Here is an 11,393-nt window from a genome sequence, read left to right on the forward strand (position 1 = left end):
CTCTCTCTCTCTCTCTCTCTCTCTCTCTCTCTCTCTCTCTCTCTCTCTTTCTCTCTCTCTCTTTCTTTTTTCCCTTGACGATGCTCCTCTTCGCTTCAATTTCACGCCAATCCCAGCTGCGACGACCGGTCCATTTCGACGGGATCGATGAAATCGAGTTTGCAATTCTCGGCTCGTTCGCACTCGCCCAACGGATCTGCAGCGAGGTCTTTTCGTTCTCAGGTTGAGCGAGCGGAGTTCCAGAATGAAATCTCTCTCTCTCTCTCTTGTAGTCTAAACGGTCGGAAACTTCCGACTGGAAGCAACAAACTTGATCAACGTTGCTCGGCAGAATGTTTTTTTTTTTCTTTGAAATCTCTTTGAAGCGCAACAGCCAATTATCCGCTGGGAAGAAATCACGAGACCTCAATACACAGTTTTAATTCCAGACAACTCGCACGTTGCTCTGTTTACGCACCCCCATGAAGATGTACGAGTTGCACGAAGTGGTGGTAGCGTCGGTATTTTCCGTAGTATGTAGATACTCGTGTGTAGGTACTGCGCTGCGTGTCGTGCGGTCGTCCTGGTCAAGTATCACGCGACGCTCTCCTCTCGTTCGAGGGAATTCAATCGAAAGTCCATTAAGGTCACGTGGCAACTTGTTGTGGCAGCAAGTATGTGCCGTTGCCATTGTCTAAGGTAAACTCGGCTATAGCCGAACCGCCATGAACGTGAATCCCTGACCGATAGGCCAATACCACAGTGACGTCTATCGAAAGCAATCTACCAACCACCTGTAATCTTCAGTATATCGAGGGCTCTATCTCTCTCTCTCACTCTACAACGAGACGAGAGACGTCATCATGAGGCATCGATCATCAACTTGGTCGAACGCGTTAGTTCCTGGATTGCGACCTGCGGCGGCGTCTCAGAAGAAGAAGTAGGTCTCGCGTGTTGAAGAGATTAAGGGAGAAACGATCTCGTTTGGGAGCACACGTCGGTTTAGTTCAAGGATTCGCGCTTAAACGCACCTTATTACCGAAGAAATAGGCTCTCACAGGTCGAAAGTCGAGAAAAACGTCGCACTGATATAAACGCTTCATCTTCAAGAAGCTTGAATTGCGTTTATGAATTTATAAACAGAGAACGTTGTCTATAAATGTGAGACAAACGACGTCGGACGATGTAGGTCAATATATATTGTGTGAATCTCGAATAGCTTTCTTTGTGCTTGAAAGTGGCCTTATATAGTTTCTAAAGAACGCAAAGTTAAGAAAACAATGTCAGGTCTACACGTCATTTATCTACTTCTTATAAACAAACAGCCCGCTATCGATCCTGTGTGTTTTTCCCGCGCGCGGCTATTATCGCGCGCGAAATGTGTGTTGGCAGAAACACACACACACGCGCGCGCGCGCGATCAAGAAAGAAAAAAGTACTCCGCGAACCGAAATAACACGCGCGCATTCCGCTTTTCTTTCTGTGCTCGACGTCTCCATTCCGCGCGGTAACGCAAACCATTGTGACTCCGTGAATCAAAGAGAGAAATGAATTTCTTTCTCCCATTCGCGCAGTCGTTTCTTCGCGCTCTGACGGGAAATACAAAAAAAAGAAACACAAGTACGCACCGCGGTACCACCACGCAGCGCGGTGCTTCTTCCCGTACATTAGAGAAAGTTTGACAGTGTTATTGATCGATGGCGGTTGTTCAATTCAAAACTTTGGCCCATCTCGCTTTCACTGTACGAAAATGCACGGTGGAAAATTGAATTATCTCGCGCGAACTTTTTCCTAAATTATGTATAACTCAACTACAGAAGAGTACTTTTCGATCCATAATCTTCGTGAATTTTTCAACTCGATCAGGAAAGTTTTACGGATTAAAAAAAATGGCTGTAATTATTCTTGTGAGTGCGTCAAAAAAAAAAAGAAGATTGGATGTATTTTACTCAAAGTTTTTTTTTCTAATACACTTGCCTTTCACGGGCAAGGAATGTAATTTAACGTCCTCTAAACTCTGAAGTGGATGTCGTTACGGTATATATGTCGTTACGTGATTATGTTAGGCATTTATAAAGTTGCTCACGTTGTCGTTGGCGTTCGCGAAACGATTATTGACTTTACTTTAATCACGTGTCTTTAAAAACGTGATTAAAGTACGATCACGTGACAGGGAGGTCAAAAAAACCAACACGTGACTTTAGTCACGTGTCTTTAAAAACGCGACTGGGAGAGATCAACGGAAGTCCCGAGTTGGCGATGGGCCACGTATAAGTCGTGCAACAAGTTTTCTTATTTCGGACGGAGACGCGCTTTGGTCAGTCTTTAGTATATATGGAACGACGCTAATTCTATGACGGCGAGGGTTAACAGGTGGCATGGCAATGCGCTCGTTATCGCGCGACAATGCGCGCGTGATCGATCGACCTTTCTCGTGCACCGCGAAACGAAACTTAGATGAAACCCGAATGGCGTTTCGCTGTACTGAGGCGCCTTCTGCCTGATTCACAGAACTCTCCGCAACTTCTGTTCTGTTCGCCGTTTTTCCAGATTGATCTTCGATCAATCCCGTTTTCGCTCATCTTCGATGTAAATAAAATCGATCAACGTTGCTTCCAACGAGCTGTAATTCGAGACTCGCGAGTTACCTTCGCTCTTTTTCCTCGCATCCATATTCATCCGTTGAATTCCGTATGTTCTCGCGCGAAAATTGCGCACACGTGTATAGAGAGATGACGGGAGGGAAAAACAGTTTTGAGCGAGCGAGCGAGCGAGCTAATCCATCCCATATTGAGGCGCGGACTTGAAACACACGTGTCGCTTTGCTTTTCACACGCAAACACACATATACACACACATACACCCACATCCAGATGCAGATATCCGGAAAAAAATATCCGCTCCTAGTCCCTCCTGGCTGCCGCGAATGTATATCCTCGCTAACATAGCTGGGCTGTTGAATATCGCCGCGTTGCTGCTGCTGCTGCTGCTGCTGTTGCTGCTGCTGCTGCTGCTGGATGACGTTGGACGATCTCCTGCCTCGTGGCGTACCCGTGTCCTTCGGTGGCCTCCACGACAAGATACGTACGCACTCCTCCTGGTCTTCTTCCCTTCGGAAGATGTCGCGGGAGGATGCCCTGTTCTCTCCAAGCGACACCGTTGAAAGTTGAAAGACGGCGTGCGGTACGAGAGATTGTCGAAGGACGATCCGATGACGAGGACATTGTCTCTTATTTTCAGCACAACGTTTTCAGTCGACCCGGATACGCATATAGACAGCCTCGAGCAGGCCGAACAGATCGTCCTTGAGGGTACCAGCAAGTGGTCCTGCAAGATCGCCATCACAGGTGATACATGATAAACTAGCCTTAGAGAGTTTTAATCATCATTCTCACCACATTCTTCGAGTCTCACACTCGTTTACTCACGTGTATACACACACACACACACACACATACACACACACGCTTGGAAAACACACTGTCTTACACGAAAACTTTACACTATTCTGCGGTAAAACAGCTCTCTAATGATCACTACTACTTTCTTTTTTCGCAAAGAAACTTTTCACCGAATCTACACGAGCAACTTTTCTACTTATCGAGAAGCACATCAGGGTGCATCATGTTTGTAGATCTTGTCTCAGATTTTTTGGTTTTTAACTTGAATTTATTCAAGTTTGAATTTATTCAAGTTAAAAACCAAAAATTAAATTGAAATTAAATCTGCACGTAATCTCAAAAAAAAAAAAAAAAAAAAAAATACGATCAGCAATTATAAACGCGTCGTTATGCATCCTGTACGAAGTGACTTCCGATAAGCACAGGCGTTCTCGCGCGCACGATTCTGCAAAGCAAACAACACGGAAGATCCCGGTGTTGCGAAACTCGCGCGGCTATCGCAGCTAACGATAAAGCAGCGGCGTATATGATATACGACGATGCGCTTCGCGTTGCGTCGAGTCGCGCGCGGTCGAGTTCTCGCATCCCGGTTGCGTCATACCGCAACGTTTTGCACGCGATGCACACTTTGTCCGTTCCGGACAAAGTCAAACTTTCGAGGATCGATCGAGCGGTCGTGTAGCTGAATCGAGCGTTATGTGCGCCAACTTCGGAAATATTATTGAAATTCGAGCATACTATATATTGGATGTATCGGCGGGAGATCCCCCTTGTCGCACTCGTGTTGTTACAGCGAGAACTAAAAGCAATTTGTTAAATTCCGTCGGTCGGTCGGAACGCGCGCGCGGCTCCGTTTTCGCGGATGAAGCTCTTTAAATATACCCGAGACCTACATCGAATGCGTTTCTAGGACGACGACGTTGTATCGAATTGGCAAATATACTCATGTACAGTCGGACACGTTGAATTGTGTCGCGACGAAACGAGACGAGCGTTTTATTTCTCTTTTTTTGATTTTTATCAAATCGGGTTCCGCAGTTGTATAACGCGGCTGCCGATAAAAATGACAAGACCCGTGTGTAATAACTTCGCGCTGCATTACACAAACGGCGCGTGTCGTAGAAAATTACAGTTCATCGTTTTGAAATTGCAATCGCGGTGTCTGTCGCGCTGCGACGACGAGAGAGAGAAACGGCACACACAGGTACTGCGTATACGTGGGGCGCTTCTTCTCCGAGAAGGATCGATAGTTCAACGTACAGACAAGTGTAATATAGCTGCGCTCAGCCTCCGCAGCCCATTCACGTCGTGTGTGTATGTATGTATGTATGAATAGATGTATTTCTTATCCTAACGGCGGAAACTGCACCTCATAAAAGAATACCCATCGAGCCCGTCTCGAAAAATACCGTGATGTTCTTATCGATAATACTGTTTTGCGCGCGCGCAAGAAATAAACTTCGTTAAATCTCGGTTATTTTTCTCAGCTAATAAAATGGTTCGAGTATATATGCGAACGCGAAAAGCCCGGACGTGTTCGGGAATTGACGCCAATAATAAGAACGCGATTGAGAGAATACGACGATCGCGCTTGTCAGGTCGCGCCGAAAACGTCGGAGAACTCGACGAGAAGAAAAGTCCAATGGGATTCGATTTTCTCTCTTTCGTCATTCCCGAGTGCGAAATCCGCGCGAATGAAGGAAGGAATCAGTCTCTCTTTTTCTTCCCCGCAGTCTTGCCCGCATTCCCACTGCGGGAATTCGTGCATATCTAGCGCCGGCCGGGTTGAGAGAAAGAAATAGACTTCCGTTCGCGAAAGAAAACTTTCCCGCGCGGCTCTCTCGGTTGTCTTTTAAATAACCAAAGCACGTCGAGACGCTCATAGCCGAACGTTACGTTTTCGGGAACGGTAGAATTTTATATCATCTTTATATATAGATATATATTCGCGTTTGCAGTTTTACATTTCAATAACAATACAACGAGATAAAACCGTGAGGATGTACTGTGTGATGTTTCTTCAAAACGAAACTGAATAAAAAGCAAAAAAAAAAAAAAAAAGAAAAACGCTGAATAAAGGGCACAGAGCGCAGACGGAGGAGAGATATGAATCTGAAACGAGAATTCTCTGTTAAATTTAACGTAAGCTGCATTTTATGCACTTAGCGTAATGTTGGAGAGACGGAGAGAGAGATGGCGCTAAATTATTTATAATCAGCCAGAAAGGCGGATGAGGACGGAGGCGATATTTGCGCGCGCGGCACGTTATTCCCGTGCGGAAAAGTCGATAAGCACACTGAGCACAGCAAACTGCAATGGTACTTTTTTTTTTCGCTCCTCAAAAAGCTGCCGCGGGTATCCAACGGCGCTTTTGCCGGCGTTCGCCGCTAACAGCGGAAGTAGCGGGGCCGAGAAAAAAAGGAGGTCGGAGGTATGTGAAAAAAAAAAGAGAGGTAACGGTTGTGCCCGGACGAAAACGTATAGATAAGTAAATAGGGCGCTGCATTAAAAAAAAATAAAAAGAAAATCAGCAAAATGGTCTGCTTTAGACAGCGTCTCTTCTCCTTTTTAAGCGTTTTATCTCTTCCGTCGTTTCCTTTCGTCGCGCATGGTTTTTTATACCGTCTCGGTGGAAGCGGCAAGCTTAAATAATCAGAAGAGAAGCAGAAGAAGAAAATTGAGACAATTTCTCGGACGAAGTGACTACGGTCGAGAAATCGTCAACCGCCGTTGTGTCAAGCCGTTTGTCGGTCGACTCGATTTCTCGGCCTGTTCTGCTCGAAACTGTTTACGTTAGTTAATCGAGAATTACACATCAAAAGAGAGGAAAAACAAGAAATTACGCAACATCGACTTGCTGCAAGAAACTGTTTATGCTTAAGTGCACTTGAACGTTTTTCTTATACAGAAGAACTCACGGGAGAGAGTCTGGTTTAAACGATTAAAATCAAAAGGTCAAAGTTCGAACGCACACATGCGAAAGTATAAAATCGGATTATTTAATTATTCTTCTCCGTGCGCGCACGGAAATATCCTATTTTGATTTCCTCGTCGTGTTGCCACGCACGGTTTGAATAGAATAATCTGATTTTGACTGGCCGCTTCTATCTTTCTCTCAGAGAAAGAGAGTTGGTCGTCACATGGACGAGATAAGGGAGGAAATCGACGGAAATAAGAGATAGGGACGCGGAGTTGGCGACAGAGGTGATGCGCGGGCAACAGTCGGCACTGCTTCCTTTTCCGCCCTAGTAATCAAATCTCTTGACTCGGTGGCGCAAATTAAAATAGCTGCCATCCACCGAGATCCGGACTGCAGATTGCGGCACGATGGGGGCTCGAAGAGGGAAGAGAGAGAAAAATGAGCGAATCGTATTGCTCGTATTCCCGGTGCAATCTCCCTTTTTGCGGGTCAGATAATAAAAAGCGTAGTGTGTCGCGCGCGATACGGCACATAATCGTCGCAGCACACGTATCGCCGCAGTGTGATCAATTAAAAATGAATGGCGCGACCGCGCATAAAGTAGTCTCTGTGTGCCACCTACCCTACCTACCTACCTACCTACGTTAAATTAGCGGCGCGAGCGTGTTCGCACACGCGGAGATTGGACTCTCACGCGCGTTAGCGCGCGCTGCTTAACACGTCGAATCGATATCGCGCGTTGATAACAATCAACCTCATAAAACGCACACGCGAGCGGGAAATTGTACCGTTCGATATCGATGATAATTTCGATAGTCGCGCGGGATGTTTTGTTGTTTTTTTTTTCTTGAAATCACAAGCGTTAAAACACATGTGACATTAATGTATACTATACGTCTAACTTGTGTCCTCCCTCGGGGAGTGTTTTCAATATTTATTTGGAATTAAATTTGCAACATCACACAACCGATCACGCAAAACGTGCGCGATCGTATAACATTCATAACGCACATCCATTCGGTTCATATATATTGCAAATCGCGCAACAACGAGAACACCTTTCGACGTTCAATAAATCACTTGCATTCGTAATGGATTCGTATGTATGACTTTATATACAAAACGTTCGATTTCAATTGCGCGAGCGTTTTTCTCTGCGAACGATTTATTACATTATACGCAGCCTTATTCTTTCTTAAATGCATCGAACTCGCGAACGAGAACTGAACGCGCGCGTAATACACAAATTACAAATTGACGTTGAAATCTCGACGCGCGTGAAACCGACGATATTAAATTAAGCAATTGTGCGTCGCCGAGCGCAATAATCTTCGCGTCGTTGATTGTTAAATTGATAATGAAGTCATCCCTCTCTCCCGTCGAACGTAGAGTACACACGTTGCGCGTGATGTACATGACGCAGTTGGTAAATGCGTAAATTACAACATACCTATACAGTCTCACACGTACACGTACAGACGCACACGTACACAGAAACATACGGACGCGCGCGTTTGCGGCGCGCGTCCGAGACTCTTGACATCTCTCACGAAGTGGATTGTGGCGATGACTCGATGATTAATGAGATTAGGTATGAAATCGACATTCGTCGACGGCAGGAAGCATCGGCGATCGTCTTCTCCACTGCAATTCGGCGATACGAATCGGAAAGAGTTAGTAGCATGGGCATGTGTGTCTGTCCGTCGATCCAACTCGAACAGCACGTTAATATATACACACATATATATATATATATATATATCTCCTCGTTTATTGACGTTGAATATTCCCTTTTATGTTTGTGATTTTACGTGTCTGTATGTATCGCATATAATATACGTACCCGTACATACGCGTACATTATTACGATATATATACATGATATTCACGCCGAGCTTATGCACGCTTTTACGATAGCTGCCTACAATGGATATCGAGTGTCCAATCCAGATGGATGTGCTGAACCTTTGCATGCACTCTCTTCTCACGACGTATATGTAATAATTATATTTACACAACGAACTGTCGATTGAAAAAATATCTTCTCGTTTCGCGATCGCGAATTTATACATATTTTCCATATTATTGAAAATACACATGGATGTCAACTGTGTGCGAGAGAGCATCGATCAATTTATTCGATTGCACGCACGTTTATTAATTATTATGTTATTCGTGTATATCTTGACGTTCTAAAAAATACTGACTGTGACCGCGAGTTTGTTCTCCGGTGAAATAAACTCGATTGTTTTTTTTTTTTTTTGTTTTGCAAGTTTGAAGTTTTGCGGAAAGTACTGAGCAATTTCATCATGGTGAAAAATGACAGAACAAATAAATATATACAAGTGTTTTTTTTTCTTTTTCAAATAGAACTCGCTGTCTATTTTTTAAATAAAAAATTATATCAGCGCTCTGTGAAAATATCCGGCATAAAAATTTCAGAAGACTTGTAAATTTCATACATCGTCGATAAATAAATGCGAGTCTTCCTCTCTCGAAAAGTGTGTCAAAGTCTCTAAATAATAAATATACATTGCGGATAAAGAGAAAAAATTAGTTACGCAATTTTTTGCGTTACAGTAGCAAAATCACTTGAAATTGCAGTGGTTCACTTTTCAGTTATTCCGTGCGGATTATTTCTCGTAAATACTGCATAGAGGCAAAATTGTCGGGGCGTAAAGATGGATTAAGCGGCAATGGGATGAGAATACGAATGAAATACGCATACGTCGCTCGAAATCGAAATCAAGCGGGACAGTAAAATTTTATTGCTTTGTGCGACGACGCGCGCTTGGTTTTGAAATCCGTAATCGCGCGTTTGTGGCCAATTATCCGGATACTCGGTCGACCCGACCGATTACGATAATCCACCGTAGAAGATAGATGATCGGCATTCCCGACCGTGTTTATCGACATAGTTTTTCTTTAAGTATTCGATTCGCGAGGAGAATACGTCTTATCTCTGTAGAAAACGTCTCACGACGTTGGTCTCCGCGTTAAATCACGCGATTTCGACATTTTATACGACGACGATTTTATTGCTCCCCTCGTCACGATTCTCTTTCGCGTGCCGTCACACGAGGAGAAGAAATCACACGATTTCGCAAAAATGCGCGAAAATCGGTCGGTGATTTCGTCGATTTCGCGACGCGTTCATGCGGATTGGAAATGGAAATACAAATTCACGACGTTGCTTTTTTTTTTTTTTTTGGTTTCTGCGTTACGATGCGAACAGATGTTCCGGCGGATATTCGATTTTGTTTGTCTTTATTGAATTATCTCTCGCAGTTGTGTTCTTGGACAGTAGCCAGCTGGCAAACTTTGGCCTTTTCTCTTTCAACGGTATTGTCCGGTAATTGTGTTATGTTTACCGCGCGAAGTTAGAAATTTACGTTCGTGCCCGCGAGAATCGAACGCCTTTTCGGGATTTTCAAATATTTCATCGCGCATTCTAGGCATTCGCCGTTCGGTAAAGAACACACAGGCCTTAATATTCCTCTTTCGTTCTTTAGTGATCAGCGCCCAGGGATTAATTGCCAAAGACAAGAGCGGCACATCTGATCCGTACGTGACGGTCCAAGTTGGCAAAGTAAAGAAACGTACGAGGACCATGCCGCGGGAGTTGAATCCAGTCTGGCACGAGAAGTTCTACTTGTAAGTAATTTCGGCAAGTTTTTCAATTGTGTTCGCGCGGAATTTGCAAGATTCTCAAATTTTAAATCGTAAATTCTCCGTTTTCTCGCGCGATAACGCATCAATTGTCTGCTCACGTGTGTTCACATTTGTCACACGTTATTGTTAAAAATGCAAACGTCGAAAATAAAAATGTTTCTTTGTCATGAACGTTACGAAAACTTATGTGCAGCGAGTGCCACAACTCATCCGATCGGATCAAGGTCCGAGTGTGGGACGAGGACAACGATCTGAAGTCGAAGCTGAGGCAAAAGTTGACGCGGGAGAGCGACGACTTTCTCGGACAGACCATCATCGAGGTGCGGACTCTCAGCGGCGAGATGGATGTCTGGTACAATTTGGAAAAGAGGACGGATAAGAGCGCGGTGTCAGGCTCTATTCGGTTACACATAAGCGTCGAGATCAAAGGCGAGGAAAAAGTAGCACCTTACCACGTGCAGTACACCTGCCTGCACGAAAATCTCTTCCACAGTCTGTGCGAGGAGAACGGCGGTATGGTTAAGCTGCCCGAGGCGCAGGGCGACGAATCCTGGAAGGTCTACTTTGATCCTCCTGGCGAGGAGCTCGTCGACGAGTTTGCCATGCGATACGGCATTGAGAGTATCTACCAGGCGATGACGTGAGTGCCGTCATCATTTTTTTGTTGAAAAAAATTCTAAAATTATTTTATTTCCGGCGCTTTAGACCAGAATCTTCTTTTAATATATTTAATCTTATCATCTATTTATTTTTTAACTTGTTTCAGGATGCGAAAAGTTTTAATACGATGTGATTCCGCATCGTGAACCAAATTCACTTTTTTTTTCAGGCACTTCCACTGCCTCTCAACCAAGTACCTGTGTCCAGGCGTACCGGCGGTTATGTCGACCCTCTTGGCGAATATAAACGCGTACTACGCCCATACGACCGCGAGTCCGAGTGTGTCGGCCAGTGATAGATTCGCCGCCAGTAACTTTGGAGTAAGTACTGAACGTTGAAGGCTGCCATTGAATGGTGGCGTCGTTTTACTGAACATGTTAGGGCGAATGAGCGGAAGAGTGAGAGATGGCGGATGCTGAGACCCGGTGGTGAGGGGGTAAGAAATACTCTTGCAATTTCCTGGAGCCAACCAGAGCGCCATCCGTTATCCCGAACTGCTTTCCATATCTCTGCAGGTTGACTTGCGCCAAAGACGCGATTTTCATCTCCTATCAATTACATCCTCTCGCCGGGTCACGAACGAGGGATCAGCTGACGCGAATATTTAAATAATCACTTCACAAACTTTCGAAAGGGATTAATCCACGTCGCCGCCGAGTTTTACTTTGAATAAGGTCTTACTCTCGAGCGTTTGGCAGATTTGATCGGATTTTCTCTAATCTGCCACAGAAATCTGACCTTTTGTCAGAAATTTCGAGAAA

General features: G+C 44.7%; 1 protein-coding gene across 10 annotated transcripts in view; it reads left to right on the forward strand.

Moving 5' to 3' along the window:
- LOC109858754 (protein unc-13 homolog B) overlaps positions 1-11,393 on the forward strand; it is a 168,079-nt gene that overhangs the window by 147,465 nt on the left and 9,221 nt on the right. For 7 of the 10 annotated variants that reach the window (XM_020436323.1, XM_020436363.1, XM_020436342.1 and 4 more), the window contains 4 exons: positions 3,220-3,326; positions 9,813-9,954; positions 10,166-10,612; positions 10,802-10,952. In XM_020436323.1, coding sequence (XP_020291912.1) covers positions 3,220-3,326; positions 9,813-9,954; positions 10,166-10,612; positions 10,802-10,952 — 847 coding nt within the window. The remainder of the gene's footprint in view (positions 1-3,219; positions 3,327-9,812; positions 9,955-10,165; positions 10,613-10,801; positions 10,953-11,393) is intronic. The other 3 variants (XM_020436332.1, XM_020436372.1, XM_020436390.1) reach the window with 1 other exon arrangement.

Source organism: Pseudomyrmex gracilis, unplaced genomic scaffold, assembly GCF_002006095.1.
Source record: "Pseudomyrmex gracilis isolate BER0280 unplaced genomic scaffold, ASM200609v1 scaffold_6, whole genome shotgun sequence".
Classification (NCBI taxonomy): domain Eukaryota; kingdom Metazoa; phylum Arthropoda; class Insecta; order Hymenoptera; family Formicidae; genus Pseudomyrmex; species Pseudomyrmex gracilis.